The sequence below is a fragment of the Ovis aries genome, chromosome 11 (genome assembly GCF_016772045.2).
Source record: "Ovis aries strain OAR_USU_Benz2616 breed Rambouillet chromosome 11, ARS-UI_Ramb_v3.0, whole genome shotgun sequence".
Taxonomy (NCBI): Eukaryota; Metazoa; Chordata; class Mammalia; order Artiodactyla; family Bovidae; genus Ovis; species Ovis aries.
Genome location: NC_056064.1, coordinates 25,561,711 through 25,589,518, shown reverse-complemented (window position 1 = coordinate 25,589,518; position 27,808 = coordinate 25,561,711). Strand labels below are relative to the sequence as shown.

General features: G+C 52.9%; 1 protein-coding gene and 1 long non-coding RNA gene across 5 annotated transcripts in view; one reads left to right on the top strand and one right to left on the bottom strand.

Annotated features, from left to right (window-relative positions):
• Nucleotides 1-1,680: 1,680 nt before the first annotated feature.
• Nucleotides 1,681-8,450, bottom strand: LOC132657336 (uncharacterized). Its single transcript, XR_009595330.1, has 2 exons — nucleotides 8,141-8,450; nucleotides 1,681-3,216 (listed from the first exon to the last, which is right to left on the bottom strand). It is a non-coding gene; the product is annotated as an uncharacterized LOC132657336 (long non-coding RNA).
• Nucleotides 6,389-27,808, top strand: part of WSCD1 (WSC domain containing 1) — a 48,237-nt gene continuing 26,817 nt past the window's right edge. Inside the window, exons 1-4 of one of the 4 annotated variants that reach the window (XM_042255559.2) lie at nucleotides 6,389-6,530; nucleotides 19,172-19,874; nucleotides 26,379-26,493; nucleotides 26,846-27,030. In XM_042255559.2, coding sequence (XP_042111493.1) covers nucleotides 19,448-19,874; nucleotides 26,379-26,493; nucleotides 26,846-27,030 — 727 coding nt within the window. In that variant the 5' untranslated portion in view covers nucleotides 6,389-6,530; nucleotides 19,172-19,447. Of the gene's footprint in view, nucleotides 6,531-7,511; nucleotides 7,756-8,117; nucleotides 16,855-19,171; nucleotides 19,875-26,378; nucleotides 26,494-26,845; nucleotides 27,031-27,808 lie in introns of those variants that run through there. The other 3 variants (XM_042255558.2, XM_027975096.3, XM_060394818.1) reach the window with 3 other exon arrangements.

Genomic DNA, 27,808 nt, shown 5'->3' with positions numbered 1-27,808 from the left:
GGAGCTCTTTTCTCTCTGTCTTCCTAGAGGATTCCTTGATCCCACTCAACGATCTCTAGGAGAGTAGCAGCTCTCCCTCCCTCCTTCCACCCCTCCCCCTTCCCATGATCCCCTGAGCTCTAGCCATGACGTTGACTATGTCCTCTTTTAGTAACAACTCAGCAGTACCTTTCCCAGAGAATTCCTTCATAATCTGAGATGGAGGACAAGCACATGTGTGTTGGCCTTGGGATGACTGAGCAGGGGCAGGAGGCTGTCCCTCTGTGTCCCCTGGGTGGGCTGGGAGGATGGACAGGTGGGTGGACATGAGTGACCAAGTTAGAGCCCATGGGGGTGGGGCCCTTTGAGGCCAACCAGCTCTGAACTCCAACCCAGCTTTTTGCTTTCTGGGTATGTGATTTTGGCTTAGTCACTTAATTCCTCTGAGCCTCAGTCTTCTCATCTGTAAAATGGGGCTAAAACAGTACATGTTTAATAGAGTTGTGAAGAGGATTACATGATCAACATATACAAAATGCATAGGACCCAGCAAGCCATGATTCTTCCTAAGTGACAGCGTCTTCCCTTGTCTTGCTCACATGCGGCAGACAGGTGGTGACATAGATATTTCCTCCAGCAGTAAATCTCTGAATGGCTCTACACGCCTGCCCCCCAACCCTGCCACACACACACACACATGCACACACACCTTCTCCTCCTACTTGGCTTCTGTATTTCTCCATCCTGGTTTTTATCCCAAGCACAAAGCTATGGGAACACTGATGGGGGGGGCAGGGGTGAGAGATTAAATTTGGATGTGCAATCTGGGAAGACTTCAAGAAGGAGGGAGAGTTTGTTCCAGGCCCTGAAAGAGCAACAGATTGCGAGGAGAGGGGCATTCCAGGCAAAGGAGATAGAGTGAGTAGACTGCAGGGATGGGATGACAAAGGCTGATGGGGGGAGATGACAAAGAGCTTGGGAAAACCTCAAGGTGGGGGGCCAGAGGAGGGTGGAGAGGGGTGGATGGTGACCTGGGCAAGATGGGGGCAGGGCTGCCACGTGAAGGGGCTTTGAGTAAGTGAGGCTATTCAGGGCAGGGGACAAGAGGGTGCTGGGGTGACAGCCGTGAACTTGAAGACAAATGAGCTCCCCCCGGTCATGGAGCTCAGCTCAGCATCTATACAATCCAACCTTTCTGCTTACCCTCTGCCTCCTGTCTGCCTGCTTCTCCTTATGTCCATCTGCACAGCCCTAGCCCTTCCACCCACTTTCCACTCATCCACCTGCTTGTACACCAAAACTTCCAGAAGGGAGAAACTCAAAATATGCAAGATCTTTAGATTTCTACCCACTTGGTTCGCAAACTTGGTTATTAGGACTTTGCTGTTCCTATGCTGAACATTGGCGGCTCACAATTTGAAGGATAAAAGCACGTAAGAGATCGGGGTGCGTTTCTATACAAATAGATCTTATTTTTCTCACATGTGTCCACAGGGAGAGGGGTCATCCGTTGGTTCACACCTAGGTCTCTCCTGTCTTTGTGCTCTGCCCCACATAGAGGATTGGCTTATCATCTCATGGTCTTGAAGCGGCCACTCCACTTTCTGGCATAGCAGCACAGCTGTGTTTAAGGTTCTCTAATAGAAATCCCTACAAAGGGGAGGGAGAGAAAGGGATTGGAATGAACCAAACATGTTTCTCTTTCTTTTATTAAACTTTTTATTTTGTATTGGGATATAGCCAATTAACAATGTTGTGATAATTTCAGGTGAACAGTGAAGGGACTAGGCTATAGGTACACATGTATCCATTCTCCTCCAAACTCACCCCCATCCAGGTGGCCACATAACATTGATAAGATTTCCATGTGCTATACAGTAGGTCCTTGTTGGCTATCCATTTAAATATAGCAGTGTGTACATGTCCATCTTAAACTTCCTGTCTCTTCCATTCTTCCCCCTGGCATAGCTTATTCTGTTAAGTCTGTGTGATTCTTGTTCTTAAAAATATTTCCAAACAAAGGATTAATTTCCCTTGATGAAGATGTTTATGGAGACTTTACTGTGCCTATTACCACCGATGTGCTGTTTTCAATCAGGTTGAGGTGAAGGGAGATGGCCAGCTGTGTAAGCGGATGAACATGGGCCCCATGCGAGTGTGGGGATGGAAGGGGCAGGGCTGGAGTGGGAGTTTCAGGGCAGTAGCTCTCCTTCCCCAGTGACATGTCCTGTGCGGCCAGGACACTCAGATTGAAGAGAAATGCAGATAATGAGCAGACCCTGCATATCAGGAACGGGAATCAGCCAGTTATTACATTTGGAACTTGATGTTGTATTTCCTCCAGCCACTAGCCATCTGCCAGCCCCTATCCTGTCGAAATTTCCTCCATGGTGGCCTTTCCTCGTCTTCTTTCCCTAGGATGCTGACCAGGTCTCTTGTAATGGACCAAAACAGGCTCACACATAGAGATGGTATCAATAGTCACATGAGGGACTTCCCAGTGGTCCAGTGGTTAAGACTTCACCTTCCAATGAAGGGCATGTGGGTTCAATCCCTGGTTGGGGAATTAATACCTCACATGCATCATAGCAAAAAAAAAAACCCCACAAAACATAAAACAGAGGCAATACTGTAGCAAGTTCAATGTAGATTTTTTTTTTTAAAAAAATAGCCACCTAATGCCACCAGGTTCAAAAACCCTTCTAGTCTGAGATGTCCCATTTGAATGGAGCCCTCTGGACATTTCACAGGGTACCTGGCCAGTATTTCTCAGGACTGTCAAGGTCATGAAAGTCAAGGAAAGAATGAGAAAGTGTCACAGAACAGAAGAGACTGCGGAGAGGGATAACTAAACACAATGCGGTACCCTGGACCCTGAATAGAATCTGAAACAGAAAGAGGACACGCATGAGGAAAGAAGAAACTGGTGAAACACAAGTCAAGTCTGGAGTCCAGTCAATAGCGAGCAGCATGCCAAGCTGAAATTCTCAGCTTTGAGCAAGGTACCTTGTCACATAAGATATTGTGTTAAGTCACTTTAGTCATGTCCGACTCTGCAATCCCATGAACTATAGCCTGCCAGGCTCCTCTGTCCATGGGGTTTTCCAGGCAAGAATACTGGAATGGAGTGCCATTTCCTGTTCCAGGGGATCTTCTCAACCCAGGGGTTGAACCCATGTCTCTGATGTCTCCTGCACTGAAGGTGGATTCTTTACCAGCTGAGCCACAGGGAAAGCTCTGTAAAACATTAACAATAGGGAAAACTAAGCGAGGGGCAGACAAGAATGCTCTGCTATCTTTGCAACTTTTCTGGAAATCTAAAATTATTCCCAAATAAGAAGTTCATTAACATGAACCCATCTCCTCTTGAATCACTGCCATCTGCTTGAGGTGCTCCAGCAGCTTTTCTTAAATGACAGTTTCCAAGTTCAAGGCCTTTGATGAATGACTTACAGAGAAGTTCATAAAAATGGAGCAAAGACAGGGTGCTTCCTCTGCTCAGCACGCATGTGCACACCAGGCAGGAGGAGCAGAGACAGAATCCACTCTGCCACCCTCTCCATCAGAGCCAACTTCCTGCCCCAGCACCCTCACAACCCTCTGGCTGATAACTGAGCCTGTGAGCCCTGCGTCTAACTTGTCAGACCTCTGCCCTTGGCTGGTGATCCTTCAGTGCTTTCTGTTCCCCAGCCCCAGCCCATTGCAGACAGAAAGGGTTGCGGGGTCAGGCAGTTCTAAACTGAATCCTACACACTCTTGGCCAGGACCTGCAACATCAGACCCCACACCACACCACGGCCAGGTAGAATTGTCATCATACCACCAGTTGGAAGAATCATTCATGTCGTCACTTACTGAATATATTACCCTGTGCCAGGAACTCTGCAGTAGAAAGCGGACTCGTTCCCCATTTTGCAGATTAAAAAATCACATCCGGGCAAAATGATTTCGTGTGCCCAACCAGAGAAGCAGAACTTGACTTCAAAGCACTCTCATTTCGTTCCCATGCCTCGCTCAAAGCAAGGCCCTTCACTTATGAATTAGATGACCGCCCATTTTACAGAAAGGCAAACCAGGACAAAAGAAGGTAAGTTCAGCATGAGGTCACACAGCTTATTCTAGCCTAGTCAGACAAGGAATTTCGGGGACTACCCTGGTAGTCCAGTGGCTAAGACTCGTGCAGGGGGCCCGGGTTCGATCCCTAGTTAGGGAACTAGATCCCACATGCTGCAGCTAAAAGATACTGCATACCACAACTAAGACCCAGCATATTTCTTTATTTATAAAAAAAGAAATAAATAACGAATATTTTTTTAAAAAAGAAAAAAAATGGGACTCAGGCTTCCTCCTCATTCTGATGCCAGCTGCCTCTGGATTCCTGAAACTTTCAGGGCACCTCTGGCGCCTACCTAGGAAGTCCAGCTGCTCCCAGACCAGACCTGTCCTCCCTTGCCAGGCAGCGGGTACAGATCCCCACCCTTCCCCACCTCACACTCTGATATCTGCAGACACAGCTCAGCAGGGGGTACAATTACCATCTGTGTCGCTGGCGTCTTCGCAGAGGCATATTTAAGCCTCTGTGGCGTGCTCATGGGAGAGAGCAGGTAAATAGGCAGCATAGCAAAGTGGTGAAGCCAGTTTCAGGTCTGAGTGCACGGAGGGGGCACCAGTCACAGCACCACAGGGGAATAAAAGCAAAGGAGGAAAGAAGAAACCGCATCCTCATCTTTTCAGATGTTGCCAAAGGTTCTCTGGGTCTCTGAATGATGCCTTTTCCAATGATGCAGGGCTCCGCCAGGAGCGAAAGGCAACCTTCACAGGCTACCCTGAGATGGTCAAGCCCATGTCACCTGCCAGGGTCCTGATGGAGCAGCAGCCAAGAGCTATGTAGTCAAAGGAGGAGGGTGTTCAGATGCAGATGCTGGCAGGTACTGAAGGGGCACCTGCTTCCATAACCCACCATAGGCCCCTGGCAGGGAGATGAGAGACCATGTGCCATCCACACGCTCCATCCTGGTCTCCCTGCTGGCCAGTAGAACCCAACGAACCATTATAAAGTGGTTGGTCACAAACATGGATCTGTCTGTGACCTGAAGAGGAATAAGCAGTCTCTGAGTTTTTGGGAAGACACATGGAGACTATTGGGAAACTGTTTGGGTTCCTTAAAAATACGTCATGCATATTGCTTTTTAAAAAACCAGTTAATTATTTATCTAGTAAATATGTGGTGGGCGTGCCTATGTGCCAAGAATTAAGCTAGACACTAAGGATATAGTTCTGAATGAGATGAGAATTTTCCTGGCTTTGTGGGGGCTGAAATTCTAGCTGTGGGGGCTGGGAAGGTCTGGGAGAAGACAGACAATAAGCAAGTAAATCCACAAGATGAGGACGGAGTATGCTTTATGCAGCCTGGGATGTCTGGGCAGGCCTCTGGGGAGGTGACATTTGGAGGATGAGAAGGTACTGTAAGCCCGTGGATCAAGAGACCGTTGCACAGGTGGCATTTCTGGATCGTAGCAAAGCCTTGGGAGAAAGCTCTTCATATCATGTTTACTAAAAGGCATTACGTGTGTATCCTGTGGCAGACAGTGCTACTAGCTCACCAAGCATTTCCTTTGATCCTCACAAAAGCCCAAGAATGGGTGCATTTTCTCTAATTTGCAGATGAAGATGGTGAAGACATGCACCACTTATTTTGAGTTCTAAGGGGGCACCAAGGGCATGAAAGAGTTAGGGCCAGCTCCACCGGCATGAGACCCGTGCAGGGCATGGGGCCTGAGCTCAGAAGGGCTCTGCACTGGGTTTCATGCATTTGTTCTCCTTTCCTGAAGTTCTTACCCATTCCTGAACAAAGGCCCACATTTTCATTTTGCGCTGGGTCCCACAAATGATGTAGCTGTCCTGGAGAGGGCTTCAAAAATCAAAACGCAATGCAAAAAATGTACAGTGGATTATTGTCGTTGGTAATAAGAGCAACAATGGACATGAACTTGAGCCAGCTCTGGGAAATAGCGAAGGATAGGGAAGCTTGGCGTGCTGCAGTCCATGGGGTCGCAAATAGTCCGACAAGACTGAGTGACTTAACAACAGCAACAATAATAGCAACACACACATTCACACTTCAAAGAGACGTGTATGGGGGCTTTCCTGAAAGCATCACCCCTCACTTCCTGTTCCCTCCTCCAGATCCTCCCGGCCCCAGCACTCCCCACCTTCATCCCAGGGAGGGGGGCTGACTCTCCTAATTCCTGCACTTGGCCTGACTAGCCGGGCTAACCTAAGCGCCTCCCTTTCCCCTCTGGATGCCACTTGACTGACCTACATAAAGCTGGGCTCCGACTGGTCCCCAAGCTAATCCTCTCCCCGCCTGCCCTCCACCTGTTGAAAACGGCTCCTCCCAGCCTTGCCAAGCAGTGCTGCCCCTAGCGGGAGTCGGAGGCATGCGACTCCCTTTCAGGAAGACCTGCTTAGAGCCATGCCAGCGCCACCTGTTCTTGCAGCCTCTGCTGGTCCCCAGTCTTCCTTCGGAGCATCTCAGCAGCCAGCCCCAGGTGAGACAAGGGCCAAGGATGTGCCTGGCAGGGCAGGGGCATCACGGTGGCCTGGGGACTTCTGAGGAGCAGGAGTGGGGCATGGAGGGAGAATCCTAAAGGTTGGATCCAGTCCTTATTTTAAAAAGGGGATGGGTGTGTAGCAGTGTGGCTGTATCCCTGTGTGTCTGTATCAGTGCCTATCCACCTCAGGGGGTCTGTGGGCCAATGGCCAGTATGACTCTCTACACAGCAGGCTATGTGTCAGTGGACTCCGGTGTGTGGATTGCTACACCTCGGTGTGGGTCTGTCACTGTAGGTCTGTGTGGGGCAGTGCAGTGGTTGGTGGTAGAGCCCTGAGTGTGTGGGTATGGGAGATGGTGTCAGTGTACTTGTGGGGTAGCGATCTGTGGGTGACTGTCTCAGAGTGTGTGTGTGTGTGTGTGTGCATAAGGATGTGAATGTTAGTGTCTAGCTCTGCATGGGACAGCGATCCAACGTCTGTCTGTCTGCCTCTGTGGGTTGGTATCAGAGTGCTACAAACTGGGTGGCTGTCAGTGTCCCAGGACAGAGCCCTGTGTTTGTGTGTGTTGTGTGTGTGAGTGTGGGTGTCAGAGTGTCTGTGAAGCAGTGGCTCAGTGTGTCTGCATCACTGTGCGTCCCCGTGTGTTTGGGCGAGTGTGGGAGTGTGTTCCTCTATGTGGCAGTGCCCAGTGTGTCTGTGTAGACATGCGTTGGTGTGAGCGCTAATGCATTAACCTGGTGTGTATTACAGCAAGGGAGGCTCTTTGTGTGTGTATGGGAGTGTGTGTATGGGAGTGGGTGCCTGCGACTCTGCTTCCCAGCTGCGAGTGTGGCTGCGCCGGGTGGGCTGGTCCCCAGGACCTGGGCGACCCCTCCCACGGGCGGCGGGAGGATGGTCGCCTCTAGGACCCGGCGGCGGCCGGCCGCTGTCCCCGGGCCGCGCGAGTGAGCATGTGCAGAGCCGGGCGCCCGCTCGCCCGCTCGCCCCGCTGCCCGCTCGGCGCCCGCTAGCTCTGCCGCCGCGGCTCAGCCCGGACGTCCGCAGCCCGGGGAGCCAGGCGGCGGCGCCCTGTGCCCGGGGCGCATTGGGCCGCTCCTCGCCGCGGGCCACCCGGGGGCGTGCGGGCGCCGGGGGCGCCTAGGCTCCGGGCACTGCGGGGCTGCGGGCTCAGCGCCCCGGGGAGGCGGGGAGCGGGCGCCCCAGCCGGCCGCGATCGCGTGGGTGAGTGCAGTCTCCGGGTGCTCCAGCCGGGACCCCTGCGCGGGCTGCGGGCAGGGTTTCCCCAGCCGCGGGCCAACAAGTTTGTGTAGACACGGCCGGGAGCGTGGCGGGGCTGCACCTGCTCCGGCTCGGGGCGCGCTGGCGGAGGGTGCCTCTCGCGGGGCCGGGGCGGCTTCGCCCGGGAGTGTGTGCGCTTGGGTGGAGGGAGGTTTCGGACGAGCGGGATGGGGCGGGGGTGCCCAAGGCAGTTTCCCGAGCCGCGTACCCGCCTTGGAACCCTCAGGGACTGTCCGTTTTCCGGGATGGAGCGTTGGATCCGGGCCCGGGGAAGGGGTGAGGACAGGATTTGGGGTGCGCACTGCCTTTTCTAAGAGGAGACGCTTACCTAGCGGCAGCTCCCTTCGTTCTGCCAGCATGCCAGGTTTCCGGTCAGCGGAGGTTTTTCTCCGTCTCTTGGTGAACTTGAACGGAGGCATGGGCAAAGGCGAAACGTATGTATTTTGTCCGGAAAATTACCCTAAGTAGAGCTTTTGCATCTTCCTAAGTGTAGACGGAGATTCATGACTGGAGGCTGCTAATTGCGGTGTTTCGTTTCTCAGGGGAAGCCTCCGGGAGGGGGTGGGGGTCCTCTGCTCCGGATAACGTCCCGGGTGTCTGTTTTCCCAGAGCATCTGTGCCCACGAATGATGCCTGCTCTGTGCCGGCTCGCCCAGTGGGGAGGCAGGGGCGGGGAGGGAGACCTCTGACCCTTCTCTGAGCACTGGGAAGGCTGGACGTGAGGGTTCCAGCCTCACAGCCCTGCCCTGGGATCCCGCTGCTGCCCACACTCGCCTGGTCCCCAGCAGCACCCAAGATGGACAGACTCGGAACTCCACTGCACTTTTCTAACAACATTAGACTCTGTCATCTCTCTTTTCGCTGGAAGGGCGGGCTTCAGTTTATGGAGCGCTTGGCTTATCCCGTGTCGGAACGCCATGGTTGGGATCAGGAGATGGAGAGAGGGAGTGACTATTTCTTTTTCTCCTTTGGATCCCCTAGGTTTTCAGTCACAGGAAGTGAGGGCTGGTGGAGAGGGGAATACAGGCAGCAGAGGGCTGGTTTGCTGCGCTATGTCTGCAGCAACCTCGACCTGGCGGTTGCAAGTGCTGGAGAGAGGGCAAGGTCGGGGGAGGTTCTCTCCAGTATTCCCCTCACCGCCCCCACCCTCCCCATACACTTAGCTCTGGCCTCACAAGTCCCTTGGAGATGATGCCCTGGTGGGCCCATTGGTTGCCCCCAGAGCCCAGTGGTTCCATGGGGGAAGAGCAGTTGTGTTCATATCCTGTGCACACTCGCTAAAGGAAGCTTGGCCGACAGCTGGGCTGGTGGGGTTAGCCTGGCAGCCTTCATCTTCCTCGCGGAGAAGCCCCCTGGCCCTCCCCTGCCGCCGCATCCTCTGGTCTTCAGCAGGACTATTTCCACAGCTCCTCTGGAAGCATGCTTTATTTTGGGGTGAGGGGTTCCCTTATTCCACTTGGAGCCCTGTGGGGTGCTGTCCTGTGTCCTGTGTGTCTGGCTGGAAGTGAAGAGACGCCTGGATGAAGCAGATGGCCGGCCCCCTGCCCCTTCCCTCCTGTCTGCCTAGTCAGGCAGAAGTGGATATTGTGGGCCACCAGTTGGCTGCTAAAGTCTGAGCCCTCGGAGCACTGTAGAGTCTGCCTCAACAGGCACCCTAGAGCCTCCAGGCTAGGACTGAACTGTGTCTGAGCAGTGCTTCTTGGGAAGGTATGTTTCTCTATAGACACACCTGGCTTGTGCTTCCATCCGGCTCAGACCCCAGTCAGCCCTGGCGAGGCCAGTCCCCCGGATTCTCCATCTGGAGCTTCACTGAGGCCAGGGCAAAGGACTCTGGGGGCAGTTCCATGTTTATTTTTTAATTTTTCAATCAGTTTCTATTGGAGTATGGTTGCTTTACAATATTGTGTTAGTTCTGCTGTACAGCAAAGTGAATCAGCTATAAATGTATCTCCCCTCTTTTTTGGAGTTCCTGTCCATTTTGGTCACCACAGAGCACTGAGTAGAGTTCCCTGAGCTCTATGGTAGGTTCTCATTAGTTATCTGTTGTATACGTAGCGTCAGTCATGTCTATATGTCCATCCCAATCTCCCAATTCTTCTCACCTCGCTTCCCCACTTGGTGTCCGTAGTTTGTTCTCTGTGTCTATGCTGCTGCTGCTGCTAAGTTGCTTCAGTCGTGTCCGACTGTGCAACCCCATAGACGGCAGCCCACCAGACTCCGCCATCCCTGGGATTCTCCAGGCAAGAGCACTGGAGTGGGTTGCCGTTTCCTTCTCCAATGCATGAAAGTGAAAAGTGAAAGTGAAGTCACTCAGTTGTGTCCGACTCTTTGCGACTCCATGGATTGTAGTCTACCAGGCTCCTCCAACCATGGGATTTTCCAGGCAAGAGTGCTGGAGTGGGGTGCCATTGCCTTCTGTGTCTATAGATGATCTTATTTGCAAAGCAGAAATACAGCTCAGTGTTTAGACCTTTATCCATAGGATGTGAGTATGATCAGACCCACCAGCAGGAGCAGAACTGGGATGGAGGCAGGCCCCGCTCATCTGGGGAGTGAGAGCTGGAACTTGGCCTTGGACTATCTTCTCCCTGGGCTTCTTTTCACTCTGCTGTTTTAAATATCTCCTCCTCTCGGCTTTAGTAATCAGCATGTGGACATATCAGGTGGTGGCGTGGTAAAGAACCTGCCTGCCAGTGCAGGAGACACTAGAGACACTGGATTGGATTCCTGGGTCAGGAAGATCCCTTGGAGTTGGAAATGGCAAACCACTCCAGTATTCTTGCCTGGAAAATTTCATTCACAGAAAAACCTGGCGGGCTGCAGTCTTTGGGGTCACAAAGAGTCGGACACGACTGAGCACAACACACATGTTGACATGTCACCTGGAAAGTTGTTTGAAGGGTGGCTCTTTTGGGGGACATAGTTAGGGAGGAACTGTATTTCCTAGGGTGGATGTGAGAGTGGTTGGAAGAATGGGCTGGGTTAACCATATGCGGCTTCAAATACTGTGAGCCTCTTGGTAGCCATTAAAGCTTTCCTCCTCCACTTCGATTCTCTGTCTCTTACTGTTGAAAACTCATGAGGGGGCCAGGAGGGTCCTCCTGTCCTGCTGAGGACAGGAGGGTCCAAGGTGTTCCCCCCAGCATAAGTCCCCCATCCCAATGATTTCAGGCACAGAGCCAGAGGAGGGTGAGGCTAACTGTGGCTGGATGCTCCACCCACTTGCCCAGATTTATCCAAATCACTCAGTGAGGTCTGGACAACCCTCAAGAGTTTGCCACTCAGTGGAAGAAACATCCAAGCACAGGAACAAAATAGGGTTCTACCAAAGAGGTGGCCCAGAGATAGCCTAAAAGAGCCTGTAATTGGCTCTTGCAAGAGTGGGTTGGGCTCCAGACCAACTAACTAAAGAGGGGAGATGCTACCTGCCATGGAGGTGTCCTTTCTTTGCAGCCCTGGCCCCTAGCTGAGTGTCTGGAGGAGTGTGTGGAGTTGGATGGATGAAGGAAGGCCACGTGATATGGTAGATGATATCACAAACCTGGAGTCTGAAAACTTGAGTTCAGTCTAGCAGTAACTGTTTGTCTTTGGTCAAGTTAATTGGGCCTCTCTCTCTGTCTCAGATTCTGCCTGTCCATGATGGAGATGGTAATGATTTTGACCTCACAAGTTTGTGGGAAGATCACTCATTCATTTGATGATCTGTTGATTCTTTCAGCACGCTTGAGAGTGTGTGAAAGCAGTCTTGCAGTCTCTCATGTGGTACATACAGATTTAGTCTTTTTTGTCTGAACCCTTCCCTTCTCCAGAGGGTCTTCCCGATCCAGAGCACTGAGTTTACTGGAAGAATCCCCCCTCCCACTACCTGCTTTGCTTTGACTGGAGTTTTGACCTTAGTATTATGCTTTATACCTTTTAAGCACCACTTCTTAATCTGGAACTTTTCCCTTAAGTTCTGAAGTTCAGAAGATCAAAAGATTTGCCTCTTCAAAGGCAGGGGCCCCACTGCATTCCCATTTCCCAAACCTTGTCCCATCCCAGGGCCCAGCAGATCTCTGTTTAGTGGGTCCTTTGTTCTCTTTCTGAGCCTCCAAGACCCAGAGCCTTGGGACCTGGAGGTGAGGGCAGTGTGGCCCTGAGCACTGGAGGGAGGGTGACCCATGGGCACAGATTTCTGGGGTCTGCCCTGTACCCCACAGGCACCGCCTGTGTCTGTGAGGGGCCCATAGGCTGGGAGGAGAAGCGGACAGTGTACCTGGGACTCAAGGCAGGACACGTCACCTGAGCATCCAGCCTCACCGTTGAGCTCTGAGAGCAGCTCTGCTCTGGGGATCAGGAAGGCTTCATGGAGGAGGTGGCATTGGAGCTGAGGTTGGTGGCCGCAAAGCATTTCTGAGCCACAAGACAGGGCACCCATTCCTGGCCGATGGAAGAGTATGTGTAAGGGGGCTTGAAGCATCACATGCTGGCCAGTGGGGCGTAAAGTTCTGGAAGGAATACTGAAAGGAGTTTGCTGGGAGACTGACCCAGGAAGGGCCAGTGAGTACCAGGCTGAGGGGCTTGAACTTGGTCATCTGAGTCCTGGAGAGCCATTGCAGCCTGGAGCTTTGCTCTTTCTTGGTGTTAGAAAGATCTCTTTGTGAGGCTGCTGGGAGAGGGCAGCCTCTGGGAGAGGGGGACAGTGTCCAGATGACAGGCTTTGAGCCTGGGCAGGGCAGTGGCAGGGGTTGAGGGCGGGAAGAAACGGGGAGGGGTGCTAATTCATAGCACTGGGCCCAGCTGGAGGCTCTCAGTGGGGCTTTGCTGAAGTTTAGAGGCTAAGGCACCCTCCTACCAATCATGGAGGCTGGGGCTCTGAGCTGCTGGACCACGAATGCCCATCTCCTTGTCTGCAGGAGCAACATGTGGGTCCCCTGTTTCTTGTGTTTGGGGCTCACCCAGCTAAGAGCGTGCGGCTCTGGATCTCCAGATGGTCACAGCTCACATGGCAGTGGCCCTGGTGTTCCCAAGGCTACTGGTGTTCTCTCCTTCCCTGTCTGTCCTCTCTGGTAGGGGCGGGGCGGTGTGGTAGAGTCATGTGCCTAAACCCCAGTGGCTGCTGGCCAGGCCTGGGCCCTCTCTGAGCTCCTTCTCCAGCCCTCAGGCCCCAGGGGCTGCCTTCTGTCCTCTCTGGCTGTCACCGCTGCTCCTTTGTTCAATCCCGTGGAAATCTCAGCCTGGTGCCATCTGCCCAAAGCCCTCCGCACCCCCGCCCCGCTTCAAACGGAGCCATGGCTGCCACCTGGGGTCCAGATGACAAAGTAACAGCTCAAGTTGTTTGTGTCCCCACCTGTGCTAGGCTCCTGCTCCCTCCCACAGACCCCCCCAGAAGCCTCCCTGTCCCAATGTTCTCTTCTCATTCCTTGGAAGAAGCTGAGGGTCTCCCTCCCCTGGGCCCTGGTCTCCTCTGGGGTGGCTTTTGGGCCTCTGGCAGACCCCCAGGCAAGCATCTGGTGTCCACCTTGTCCAGCCTGAGGCTGTGTGCCTCCTTGGTGCCCCTTCCCTCCTGAGAAGCCTGGGGTCTCAGGCAGGGGTGGGGGTCCCCTGCCCCCCATCATTCTTCTGAAGCACTTTGCATGGTTCCCAGATGGGAGGTGTCACATGGGAAGCATGCCTTGGGGGAAAACGGCCCAGACCTGCAGAGGAGGGGAGGGGTCAGGAGGCTGGGGCTGTCACCACATGGCAGCGTTGGGGAGGTCTGGCTGGGGGGGTGCTCTGTGTGTGGCACCATGCCTGGGAGCTTCATCCTGGCATGTTTTCAAAGAGATCTGATGGAAGCATACCAACCCCCTTTCAGGATTTCATCTTGCCTCCTTTGAAGCTGGGGTGGGGAGAGAGGCAGGCAGCTGAGTGGACACAGGGTGGGCTCTGGAAGCAGGGAGCTGGGGTCTGAATCCTGGCCCTGGTTTGTCTGGCCTTGACCAGCTGAGCTTTAGAGACCCAGGCTCTTAAATGGGAGTGATCAGGTTATCCCCCTCGATGGGAGATATGGAGTAAATGAGATGGTACAGGTGAAACACACAACCCCGTGTAGCCAAATTACTAAACGCTGCAAAAGAAGAGGGATGGAAGTGTTAATCGCTCAGTTGTGTCTGATTCTTTGCGATCCCATGGACTGTGATGCCAGGCTCCACTGTTCATGGGATTCTCCAGGCAAGAATACAGGAGTGGGTTGCCATTTCCTTTTCCAGGGGGTCTTCCCGACTCAGAGACCAAACCCAGGTCTCCTGCATTGCAGGCAGATTCTTCAGCATTGAAAAAGCAAGCATGGGCTTCTCTGGCAGTCCAGTGGTTAAGACTCCACACTTCCAGTACAAGGAGCACAGGTTCAATCTCTTAGTGGTGAGCTAAGACCCCACATGCCTCTTGGTGCGGCAATAAATAAGTATTCAAAAAGAAAGAAATAGCAGGCAGTTTGCTAACACCTATCTTAGCATGGAGGGAGCTGCAGATAAGAATGGGTCCCACCCCAGGGAGTTGGAGGCTAACTGGAGGTGAAGGTAGCTGATGTCCCCCACAGCTCAGTGCTGCAGGCCTCTCCTCCAAGGAGTTTCCAAGTTTGCTTCCTTTGCCACTGGCTGTAGGTAAGAGGTTTCCTCTCTCATTTGGTTCCACAACAATGCTGATTAACCCCCATTTCACAGATGGGTAGCCTGAGGTGCCACCCATTCGGTGACTTGCTCAAGGTGGGTTTGCTCTCATGGAGGGCCTCCTGGCTTTGGGGTGCAGTGGGCACAGCTGACAGGTAGTGGCTAGATATACCCGCCTCCCCAGGGGTTGGCTGCTTCTGTTCTTCAGCTGCCTTGTGGCTTGGCTCTGAGTCCTTGTGCAGATGCTGGGCTTGACTCAGCACCCCCTCCCCCCACCCTCCAGGCTTTTTCCCATACAGTCACTCAACAGACATTTATAGGCACTGCAGGCTGCGTGCTAGGATCTGGGGATGTGATGATAAATCAGATGTTGTCTGTGTCCTGGGGGAGAGGTGAGTGTGGCAGAGAGTGGGGGACGATTGCCGAGCAGAAGCCTGGGCCAGGGGACAGGTTGCTAATACTGTGGGTTTACATGGCCCCACTCCCCACCCCCATCCAGGCAGTGACAGGTATTCTGGGCTAGGAATCAGCTTTGCAATGTGAAAAGTTCAGAGTGGCAGCCTGTCTTATCAGAAGCAGGGATCGTGAAGCTCTGGCCTGAAAGCAGCTGTCCCCTGCCCCCTTGCCCAGTGTCCACCTCCCCAGACTAGGGGAGGGCCCCAGTGGGAAGGGGTGGCTCCAGAAAGAACCTGGTGGAGAGCAGGGGTCGGGGGGGGGGTGCCTTGGCGAACCCAGGTGTGATCACTCAATTCCAGAATGATCAGCGCTGACCACACCTCACCCTGCTGCACCCTTTGTAGCATGTTCGCAGATCCTCTATACAAACGTATATGGAATTCAGGCTGCATCTTGCCTTCAAAATTCTGAACTGTTGATCCATTGCCCACCTTTTGGCTCCATCTCATCAGAACCTTTCTTCCCACAGCAGGGGTCCACACTCCCCTTTTATTTTAGTTTTATAGGATTTTTCACTGATAGAATCTCAATCTTGTAACCAGAAGCCTTTTGCAAGCAGATTTGGAAGCCCCTTTTCCTAAAATGACAGCACAGGAAAGATCACATATAAAGCTCAGCACCTGTGTTAACTTCCACGTATCTCTAAGGCCTGAACTGGCGAAGCTGTGTCCTTCGTGCTCATGTATTGCTTTGTCTCCCACCTATCTAGGGAGGCTCCCACAGCTCTGGATAAGCGGAATTTGAGATTTCATTGCCCTAAGATGGTGGTTTAAAATAGAAAAAGGAGTACATCAAGGCTGTATATTGTCATCCTGCTTATTTAACTTCTATGCAGAGTACATCATGAGAAACGCTGGACTGGAAGAAGCACAAGCTGGAATCAAGATTGCTGGGAGAAATATCAATAACCTCAGATATGCAGATGACACCACCCTTATGGCAGAAAGTGAAGAGGAACTAAAAAGCCTCTTGATGAAAGTGAAAGTGGAGAGCGAAAAAGTTGGCTTAAAGCTCAACATTCAGAAAACAAAGATCATGGCATCTGGTCCCATCACGTCATGGGAAATAGATGGGGAAACAGTGGAAACAGTGTCAGACTTTATTTTGGGGGGCTCCAAAATCACTGCAGATGGTGATTGCAGCCATGAAATTAAAAGACGCTTACTCCTTGGAAGAAAAGTTATGACCAACCTAGATAGCATATTCAAAAGCAGAGACATTTCTTTGCCGACTAAGGTCCGTCTAGTCAAGGCTATGGTTTTCCTGTGGTCATGTATGGATGTGAGAGTTGGACTGTGAAGAAGACTGAGCACTGAAGAATTGATGCTTTTGAACTGTGGTGTTGGAGAATACTCTTGAGAGTCCCTTGGACTGCAAGGAGATCCAACCAATCCATTCTGAAGGAGATCAGCCCTGGGATTTCTTTGGAAGGAATGATGCTAAAGCTGAAACTCCAGTACTTTGGCCACCTCATGCAAAGAGTTGACTCATTGGAAAAGACTCTGATGCTGGGAGGGATTGGGAGCAGGAGGAGAAGGGGACGACTGAGGATGAGATGGCTGGATGGCATCACTGACTTGATGGACGTGAGTCTGAGTGAACTCTGGGAGTTGGTGATGGACAGGGAGTCCTGGGGTGCTGCGATTCATGGGGTCGCAAAGAGTTGGACATGACTGAGTGACTGAACTGAACTGAACTGAAGATCCCCCACTGTGGTGCTGGAGAAGACTCTTGAGAATCCCTTGAACAGCAAGGAGATTAAACCAGTCAGTCCTAAGGAAATCAACCCTGCATATTCATTGGAAGGACTGATGCTGGAGCTAAAGCTCCAATACTTTGGCCACCTGATGAGAAGAGCCAACATTGGAAAAGACCCTGATGCTGGGAAAGATTGAGGGCAGGAGAAGAAGGGGGCAACAGGATGAGATGGTTGGATGGCATCACCGACTCAATGGACGTGAGTTTGAGCAAACAGTGGGAGATGGTGAAGGACAGGGAAGCCTGGAGTGCTGTAGTCCATGGGGTCGCAAAGAGTCAGACACAACTTAGTGCCTGAACAACAAGACTCCCACAGAGGCAGGTTTCTGATATCAGGATCCACCTATCAGTGTATCTTCTCATCCATTTAAAAAATGTATTCAGACACAGAGAGGGCTGAGCATGTGTTTTGCTGGGACTCATATTGTGAGCTGGAGTTACCAAAATGTGTACAGAGCATATGACCTCTAGCCTGGAGTCAGTCGCAGTCCTGCAAAGATGGTTGACAAGTACAAGGACAATTAAAATCATCCTAGGATGGCAAATGCTGGGATGAGGGTCAGCATGGGGAGACAGAGAAGTCTATACCAGTGAGTGGGTGGTGGTCAGGGAGAGCTTCTTGGAGGAAGCGACACCTGGGCTGAGTCTTGGAGATACAGAGGGATTCACCAGGCAGAGAGGGAGGAAAAGACATCAGGTGAAGTATGTGCAAAGGCGCCAGGGCAGACATGCTGTGGTTGTTTTGCTGGACCATGGGGTGTGTGTGTGTGTGTGTTTACACACACATGTGCACACCACGAGGAAGCGGAAGGGAAGGGTCCAGCAAGAGACGAGCTGGTTGGGCTGGATCAGGAAGGGGGCCTTGTATGTCACGCTAAGGAGCTTGGAGTTTATCCCAAAGCCACAGGGAGCTATTGAAAGGGGTTTTAAGCAGGGGAGCACCGTGATCAGATTTGCGTGTTAGGAGGATCACCTTGGCAGCCTTGCAGAGGATGGATTGCAGGGGCCAAAGCTGGAGGCAGGGGGATCAGTCCGGATTTCTTGGGATTTTCTCTGTGGTTATACAAATCTGACGAGGCTGGCCGGGGTGGGCCTGGCACACACCAGCTTAGAGAGAAAATAAAAGCTCTGGAGACCCATTTGAAATGGCTCCCAGACTCAGCATTTAATTCCACCTTCATTTGCTGACTCCCTACCCTGCTACCCCTGCCCCAGCCTAAAGGACCCATTGGACCCCCTTAATTCTCAGATCCTGCCCTCCCCAGAAGCATCAGAACCTGGTGGCTCTCGGCATTGAATCAGAAAGGGTCATGCTGATCTGATACCACCCCCTCCCAGACCCTGGAATGCCAGGCCACAAGAGCCCAAACGTTGTCTTTCCTCTCACACCCGGCCACTGTCCCCAGGGCACAGAGCAGCCATTGAGGGGCCGTGGGGTCCTGGCCGGGGTCCCGGGCCTTGTTAGTTACAGGCAGCGGCTTAGTCACGCTCCTCGGAGCCTTTCACCCCGGGACAAGCCTGTCCTTGTGTGCCGGGCTGTCCTTATCCAGCAGCCCAGCTCGCAGCAGCTGCGGGCCCCTTTGCCAACCCCCGACAGTGCACTTCAGAGGCGCCGTCAAAGGAAACCAAAGCCCAGTGTGAGAGCTGAGTCCTGGGTAGCAGAGGGGCACCCCAGGAAGGCTTCTCTGAGAGCCTTCCCCGCTTCCCTACACCAGGAGCCCAGCCTCTGCTGACAGGTGCACGGCCCGGGGGGCTCTCCAGCTCTGGTGTCCTCCCTTCAGGAACCAGGGAAGACTATGCAAGCCCACTCCCTCCTCTGTGCCCTCTCCTGGGTTAGAGCCAACCCCCCTCTGCAGAAGCATTTCCAAAAGACAGTTTGCAAGCCCAGTACACACATGCATTGAGCACCTGCTGTATACTCATGTGCTGGCCTGAGTGCACATATAGGTAATGGGGTTCATTACAGGCTGGACCACATGGGGGTTTACAGTCCAGGCTCTGAATTCAGGCTGTTCCAACCCTTGGCTCATCTTCTCCCCAGCTGTGTGACTGGGAAATTTACTTTGTCTGCCTTTGCCACAGTTTCCTCATCTGTAAAATGGGGGAAATGCTGTATGTATCTCTCTCTCCAGGTTGGGGTGAGGATTAAATGAGATGATACATAAAGGGTCTAGCTCAGAGCCTGGCACATAGTTTAAGGATTCATACAAGGTCACTGCTGCTGTTTTTCCTCCTTCCTGTTATCATTAGTGGATTGTCCTACTGCTCCAGGGTAGAGCGTTAGTTCCATTTTACAGATGAGGAGACTGAGGCCCCATGAGGTGCAATAGCCCAACTGCTGTCATATAGTCATCCAGTGGCAGAGCTGGGGTTGGAACCAGGCTCTCTGTCCCTCACTTCTGCGGCATAGCCAGCCCCTTTGGCAGACAGAGCACAGAGGCGTGGGGCTCCTGACCCTGGGGCAGTGGGAGAGGTGGACCCTCCTATTCCTTCTAAGTGCCCTTTCTCTTTTCCAGGTTTTGAAGCCAGGACATGAAGGTCGCTAGAACCCAGGGATGGCCAAGTTCCTGACACTCGGGCAGAAGCTACAGCTGCAGGGCCCAGGGCTGGGGCTCAGTGATGGTGCTATCTGAGCACCTGTTGCAAACCCGGCAGGAGGAACTGTAACCCCAGGAGAGAACAGGCCGGTGCCGGCATGCGGGGATGACACCTCCGGAGGCTCCGGCCTCCTTCCGGCTTGGGTGCTAGGAGCCGTCCCCGGGCTCCAGCTGGGAGCCCTGCCGCCCAGGGGCATGGCCAAACCTTTCTTCCGACTCCAGAAGTTTCTCCGCCGGACGCAGTTCCTACTCTTCTTCCTCACGGCCGCCTACCTGATGACCGGCAGCCTGCTGCTGCTGCAGCGGGCCCGCGTGGGCCTCCCGCCTGGCCCCCGGGCCCCTGGCCCGCTGCAGGCCCTGCCTGTGGCTGCCGTGGCACTGGGCGTGGGCCTACTGGACAGCCGAGCCATGCACGATGGCCGGGTCAGCCCGGAGCTGCTGCTTGGCATGGACGTGCTGCAGGGTCCCCTGGCCCGGCCCCGGCCCGGCCCCCGCTGGCTCCGCAGCCGCAACTCAGAGCTGCGCCAGCTGCGGCGTCGCTGGTTCCACCACTTTGTGGGGGACCCCCCGGGGCCTCCGGCGCTGAGCCCTGAGGCCCCCCAGCCAGCCACCAGCAGCCGAGGTAGGTGCTTAGCCTGGGTCCCCTTACACATATGGGAGCTCTTCCCGGGAGCCCCATTTGGGGGCACAGACTGGTGTCCCCTCTCCCTGGCCCTGGCTGCAGCCTGAGAATTGGGAACCGAGGGCCCGTGGCCTTCCCATATCCTGCTTCCTCCAGCCCCACCGTAGACAGGAGGGGCCTGGGAGGGGAAGCCCTTGGGAGTTTTGCTCACTCCCTAGCTGGACTGCATGTGGCTGGGGGTTGAGATGTGTAAGCATCTTAGAGCTGAGACAGACCTGAGCTTAAATCCTGGCTCATTCTCCAAACTTATTGGGTGACCACGTCTCTTAATTTCTCTGCGTCCCTTGAAAATGGAGGTCGAGATACCTGCCCCAGGGTTGTGGTGAGCATTAAATGTGATAATGTAGAGCAGCAGCTCAGTAAGTGGGATCCCATGCTGGCAGCCCCAGCACCACCCAGGAGTTTGTTGCAAATGCAGGTTCTCAGGTTCTCTCAGACTCCCCAAATCTCGAACTCGGGGGCGAGGGCTGCAGTCTGGAGCAGTGTGGTCTCCAGGTGGTTTGCATGTGCCCTGAGGCTGAGGACCACTGGACTAGGGGGCCTATTGTATGCACTGGCGGTCAGGAATTATTATTATTTAATAACAGCTCACTCATGTATCAGTGACCACACACCTGTAAGTGTTGTATTTACAGGGGCTATTATTATTGTTATGGAGCTTCCCAGGCGGTTGCTAGTAGTAGTAGAGAAGCTACCTGCCAATGCAGGAGATGTAAGAGACACAGGTTTAATCCCTGGGTCGGGAAGATCCTCTGGAGGAGGCCATGGCAATCCACTCCAGTATTCTTGCTTGAAGAATCCCATGGACAGAGGAGCCTGGCAGGGTATGGGCCATAGGGTCACAAAGAGTCAGACACGACTGAAGTGACTTAGCATGCACGCACTATTGTTATAGCTCAGTTTTGCTGGTGAAGAGGCACGGAAATTGTTAAGTAAATTCTCCAAGGTCATTCTCTTAGTTTTGGTTCCTTGGAAGCAAACCCGGAAACTAGGATTCACGTGGATGTGGTCTGCTTTGGGTATGACCCCAGGAACACTGGTAGGGAGTGGGAAGTGAGACGGGGGAGGAGGTGGCCAGTACAGGGTATGTTATGGAGCAGATAGGGACTTGGAGTGAGGGTAGAACCTACATCTTAGGGTGCAGCCTGGAGACAGCAAGGCCTGGGGGACAGGCAGGGCACTGACCAGAACTGCTGGAGTCACGCCGCTGGGACTCCATCATGGGGTCAGCCTGGCTCCAGCTCGAAGCTCTTAACACTGAGTTATCCAGACTGTGCAGGGCCTCAAAACTGAGCTGTGTGAAGTGCGCACCCAGGGAGTGTCAGAGCCACTGATGGGTGGTGACTGATCTCAGTCAGTGTCTCAGCATCTCTGCCACCGCCTTATTTGATCCTGTACCATGAATTGCAGGAAAACTGCTCTCTGAGTTTAAGAAGTATGGTTGTAGCTTAGGATCCTCAGTGGCAGGATATAGAAGAGGATGGTGGCCCGATACGATGAAGACTGCAGAACTAAGCTTTCTATAGAAGAAACTTCCGTAGAAGGAAGTTTCATCTGAAATCCTCTAGGTCATAGCCCTTGGGTGGGATTCCTCAGCAAGGCTTCCATGTAAGAATGAGGGAGAATTAAGGAACCACTTCTGTAGCTCATTTCGTGTAGTTATAATTTCTATAAACTCCTCCCAACACATCAACAAGCCGAGTCTCTATCAGGGTGATGCCAGTGTAGAAAGTCACCATGCATTTCTTAAAAAGAAGGCATGGAAAGAGCATAGATTTTGAAAACAGACCTGCATTTGTCTCTTGGTATTGCCAGTTACTGACTCTATGACCTTGGCAAATTAGCCATGATTCCTCTTTTTATTTTTCTCAGTCCACACTCAGCACACGTGAGTCTCCATGCGTGCTATTCACTTTACACTTGAGGAGCTCTGTCTGTGGTGGTGGAATCAGATGTGCAGCTAAATGATTACCCCCTAGCATGACTGAGGCATAAGAGAGGCATGTGCAAAAGGCTTGAGGCTCGGTACACAGAAGTGACAAATTCTTAGCAACCTGGCTTCAGGGTGACTGGCCAGAAGACAGGAGGACTCGGGGTGACCTGGTTACAGCCCTGTGTGTAGAATATCTGCATCCAGGAGAACCAGCAAGCACTCTTCAAGTCATCTTTTAAAGAGGCGATGGAAGAGGCTGTAGTAAAAGCTGAAGAGGTGGTGGTGAGATCCAAACAGGACAGACCGTCACCTATTATACACCAGGGTTTCTGCCCTGAGTCTCTGAGTACCTTCTGCACTCTGATTGATCCTCCCTGGTGACCCCCAAACCTGGCAACGGAAGAGTTAATGCCTAGTTCAGCAGGAACAGTCAGGCTCTGGTGTGGAATGGTGACAATTCAGACCAGTCCATGCCTCTCATCAGTTATTCAATATTTTGAATATCCCCCAGGACTGGAGAAAGAATTCGCCCTGGGAGAGGCGGTGGTGTCACGCAGTTAAAGATCTTCAGAGAAAGTGGGGAGAGGTGGGCACTGGCCCTAGAACCCTCTGGGAGCCCCCTTCCTCTCTTGGGGCTCTGTGGGGCCCTGCATAGCCAGGCTGGCCTCCCTGGTGGAGGCCCACCCTCGGGACAGCTGCTGGAGCTGCAGACAAAGAGGGCGTCTCTTCGTGGCCCCGGGCAGCCCGCCATCCTCCTGTAAGGGGATCCGGCAAGCCTTGGAAGCCGCAGGAGGCCCCATCAATCACTGAGCATTTCATTATACCTTGGACAACATCCATAATGGAATAAAATGTCAGTAAGTTTACTAGGGGAAAAATAGTAACTTCTCCATAGCCAGTTTGTTTTTTATTGATAGTAATTTCCAAAGACATTCCAATATCTCCGAAGCCATCGTTAATAGCCTCACGGCATGTCCATTTTGATGTGCAAATGAACAGATGCAGAGTCACAGACAATAATGCATCGCCTCCGTTTCAGCCGAAAGTAATAAATCCGCCTCAGAGTGTGTCCCAGTGCATCCCTGGGAAGTCCTTTCTTTCTACACATTCTCGCCTCTGTCAGGGAGTTAGAAAAGCCATTCATTATTTTTCCAGGAAAAAAGGCTCACCTCCTCCTCACGAATGGGGGGAGGTATCTGGGTCTTGCTACAAGCAGAGACGGGGCCAGCCGAGCGTGGGTGTTCCTCCAGACTGGTCAGTTCCACCCACCAGCCAGCTGGGAGCTGGCTAGCCTCTCCTGTTTTTGAAGAACCCAACCCTGACTGCTCGAAACCCTTTCTTTCTCTTTTATTAATGTGCTCTGCTAATATTTACGGAGCCATCGGCACACCCGGCCCCAGGTTACAGTGTAGGATGAGAATAATAATAGCTGTCGCTTATCCGAGCATCTGTTGTGTGCCAACCATTGTTCTGCCTAGATGGACATCTGTTATCTCATTTAATTTAATCTTCAAACAGCCTTATGATGTCAGCAGCGCTATCACGATTTTAATGATGAAGGGTTTGCATTTCGGGGAAGTAGAGTAATCTAAAAGTGTTTATTATTAATGATGACACATTACAACAGTAACAATCACCCCTGAGCTCACACTACATGCCACGCCTGCATTAGATAACTTTCCATGCTATCTCGTGGAATTCTCACAACCACCCCATGAATTCCATGGGACCATGCGTGCATTTTACAGACGGGGAAGTAGAGGCTGCACATGCTAGGTCACACAGCCAGACAGAGCAGAGCCTGGATTTGAATCTAAGGCAGCCCATTCCCAAGAGAGATTTCTTCCCACCCCACCCCCACGCCCTGCCCCGCAAATGTGTATGTGCCAATCTCAGCCTCCAGGGGTCTTGAGCCCAGTCACCTCTTGGTGACCAGAACCTTCTGGTTAATTTCCCATCAGTGGTGATAAATGTGTAACAACCCCCGAGCCTGTGTTTTGGATGTTTACTTGAAAGCTGTAATAGAATTTCTTCTTTGCTGAGCAACACATGTCAGAAATCTCTCAAATATTAGTTTTCTCTTACTAAGTAGGCAGGCTAAGGAGAACGATTGATTTTCACTGACCTGGATGAAAGCTTTCTGGTCTCGGTAGTCCTGAGCTTTATACGAAGAGAGAGAAGCTTGCAGGGCCTGGGTGTCTGGAGCCCCGAGTAGAGGAGTGGAGCTTGTATCCATGGATGGACGCTGGGTGTGGCCATGTGTGTGCTGGCGGGCGTCCCAGTGAAGGCAGCCTCGAGAGGGTCATAGCCTGGAAGGGAGCAAGACCCTGTGCAGACACTGAAGGTCTTTGCTTTCGCTGCAGCCCAGTGTTCTCTAATCTGAGGTTCCTGGACCTTCAGCCATTTCTGGTGTGACAGAGAGTCCTGTTTCCTACCATCTTGGCCATCTTCCCCTTCCTTTTTTAACCAGGGGCCCTGGGAATTGCACATTGGGATAGCCAGCAGGACCAGCCACTGCATTTGGGCTCCCCGCTTTCCCTCTTGCACCCTCACAGGATGTCAGTGTGGGTTTTAGGAGCTCTGACCCACTACTGGCATCGTGTCTGACCTTGGCAGCAAGTCACCAGCTAAGGGGAAGTTGTGGTCCCTGCCCTCAACGAGCCTTAGCTCATGGTACAAAGACGAGACACACAGGTGTACACAGTTTTTAACAACAGTTAATGATCAGGATTTGGGTGACAGCAAGCTTTCCAGACACTCAGTGTGACAGTGCAGGGAAAGGAGAGGCTGCAGAAGACTAGAGTCGCCAGGGCTGTGAGCCCTGCCATCAAGGATGAGTAGAAAGCAGAGAGTGGACGTGCAGGAAGGAGCAGGGCCATGACCAGACGTGGGCGGGAGAAATGAGCAAGGGGAGGGGGAGGGGGGCGTTTATCCATTTGACAGTTGAGGAAACTGAGGCACAGAATGCTGAAATGATTTAGTCAACACCAGAGACAGATTTAAGCATGCTGTTCATACCCAGGAAAGTCACTCCCTGATTCACGTCCCCAGGAATGTGGGCTGGCAGACTCACTCCTTCAAACCACTCAGCTGGTGGCCCTGAGCTTCTGTTTGGGGCCAGCTTCTTGGCAGGAGTAATCAGCACCAGTCTCGCCTGATCCGGGAGCTCCAGGACTAGTGGACGAGATGGTCACTCTTCCCCGCAAAGCTGTTTGGGAGCTGGCTGGCTGTGGGGAGGCCTTGGGCACAATGCTTCCCAGAAACGCCCAACTTCCAGTGGCTACAGTGTGCTGCTCAGATGCCGCTTGAGACATCCCGGAGCTGAGTGCCAGTGTTTCCCCGGAGACGGGCAGCATCTTCATCATGGGTGCCCCATCCGGATCTGGGCGCAACTCTGTGGGTGTGCATTCGCAGCTCGGATGGTGTGATGGCGTGTTTGCAAATCCCTAGTGCATAGTTCCTTCAATGCGCTGCGCTGCGTGTGACATTTACACACCAAATGCACTCAGTAGCGTTCAGGTTCCCCAGGCTTCGCTGTACATTTCCGGGAGGCAGCTCCCTGGCGGGGTGTGGCAGGGCAGGACTATTTCCCACTGACATGTGCACTGTTGGGTCACTGATTTGTGGAGTCTTGCCCCTCAACATCGTCCCCTCCCAGGGATGTGCTGGAGATGCCTGACCTGCTGAGGGCTCAGGGTCCTGTGGTCCTAAGGATTCCCACACAGAACAGCCCTCTTACATGTTAATAGATGCCGCTTATACACCTCCAGTGATGGGGGTTTCTGCCCTCCTGCGATGGCTGATATTTTCTTTTCTTTCTTTTTCTTTTTTTAATATGAACCATTTTTGCAGTCTTGATTGAATTTATTAACAATATTGCTTCGGTTTATTTATTTATTTATTTACTGGCCACGTAACGTGTGGGGTCTTAGCTCCCCTGCATTGGAAGGCGAAGTCTTAACCCCTGGACCACAAGGGATGTCCCAGCAGAGTTTTGTTTTTTTTTTTCCTCTTGGACTAGCTCTCCCTGTTTGCAAAATCTCTATATTAGCTAAGATCAGACTTTACGTATCTCATTTCTTCCTTCTGGATCACAAGGAGGCAACAGAGTCTGCCTATCAGTTCGTTCATGGAGGTAGACAGGCCTCTCCTGGCCTAGGAAGGGTAGGGATGAAGAGGAGAGGGGTCCAGGTGAAGCAATTAAACCAGCCAGACTTAATTAAACCAGGTGAGCGCTGGCGGAAGGAAGTTGTGTCCTGGCTGATGCCAGGCTCCTGGCAGGGTGTCTACAGGACTGTCGGCCATTAACTAAGAAAGAGGACAGGAAGGGAACAAGTTGGAAGTGTCCAGAAGCACTGTGGGGAAGGTTGGACCACAGCCTTGTCCCCTGGGCTTCTCTGAGAAGTGTCATAGCCAGGAAGGGCAATGCCAAGGGTGGGTTCAGGAGTTAGTACCCTCCCGCTCTCCAGGGTGTCTGAGTCTCTGCTGTGGTTCTCCCTCATCCCCTGCAGGCACCTATGTGGGATGCTTCAGTGATGACGGCCAGGAGCGGACTCTGAAGGGGGCTGTGTTTTTTGACTTGAGAAAGATGACCGTCTCCCACTGCCAGGACGCATGTGCTGAGCGGTAAGTGGGGGCCCCTAACGGTCAGCTCCACTGGAAATAAGGCTAAGAGGCACTCCCAGAGCGTGGGAGTGGCGTCCCTGAGGTGGTGTTTCTGCTGCCAGTTGGCTGTCGGAGTGCGATCAGAGCTCGACCGATCAGATGCGGTTGTGAAAACCAAAGAAGGTTTACTGACGAGATGGCAGGGGATTGTGGGAAGAGCTCTGGGCTCAGTGTCAGGAGACCTGGGGTTCCTGTCCTGAGATTCCAGGGCTCACCCTTATCCTGGCCCCAGACCCAGTGGCCATTGCTAGATCCAGACCTCAGTGCCCCTGGCCAGGCTTGGGACTCACCCCAGGCCCCGTTCTGCCTGCAGGTCCTACATCTACGCTGGCTTGGAGGCCGGGGCCGAGTGCTACTGTGGGAACCGACTCCCAGCAATGAGCGTTGGGCCGGAGGAGTGTAACCACGAGTGCAAAGGGGAGAAGAGCTCCGTGTGTGGAGGTGTGGGCCGGCTCTCCGTGTACCGCGTGGAGGAGCTCCAGCCCGGCTCCAGGAAGCGTGAGTGCGCCAGCCTGTCCCTGAGCTCTGTCTGCCCCTGCTGTCTGCCACCTCTGCGTCCACAGCCCTTCATCTAAATTCTGGAGGACGGAAACTGTGCTCTGCCTTCCCTACCACCTTCCCTGGACAGGCTTGTGGCAGGGGGCGAGGTGTTAGGGTTTGCCAAAGATCGCTTGAGTTCGTGACCAAATCACATCTTTCCTTGTCCTCTGCAGGAGAGAAAAACCAACCAGGAGGCCCAGAGCCTTGGCTTAGGTGTTTCTTAGATGTGCTGGGTGGCCTCCCATCTTTGGGTTCCAGTCTGTTTTGTCAAGTGCAGAGACAGACTTTGATTACCGGGACGGACCAGACAGTAGGAGTGTTTCCTAGCTACACAACACCCTGAAGTGCTGGTGAAAGTGAAAGTCGCTCTGTCATGCCCGGCTCTTTGCGACCCCATGGACTATACAGTCCCTGGAATTCTCCAGACTAGAATACTGGAATGGGTAGCCTTTCCCTTCTTCAGGGAATCTTTCCAATCCAGGGATTGAACCCAGGTCTCCCACGTTGCAGGTGGATTCTTTACCAACTGAGCTATCAGGGAAGTCCATGAAGTGCTGGGTAAAACTGAACAAGTGTTGCTGTAAATGCAAAGCTGAACTATCAAGAAAGTAAGGAAATCCCTGGCTCCAGTGGGAACTAGGAATCATGAGGGTGAGATGAAGACAGTTGACGACGCTGTGCAGCACTGGGTCTTCATGGGGGAAGCTGCTGCTCTTGGCGGCCACACGACTTAGGT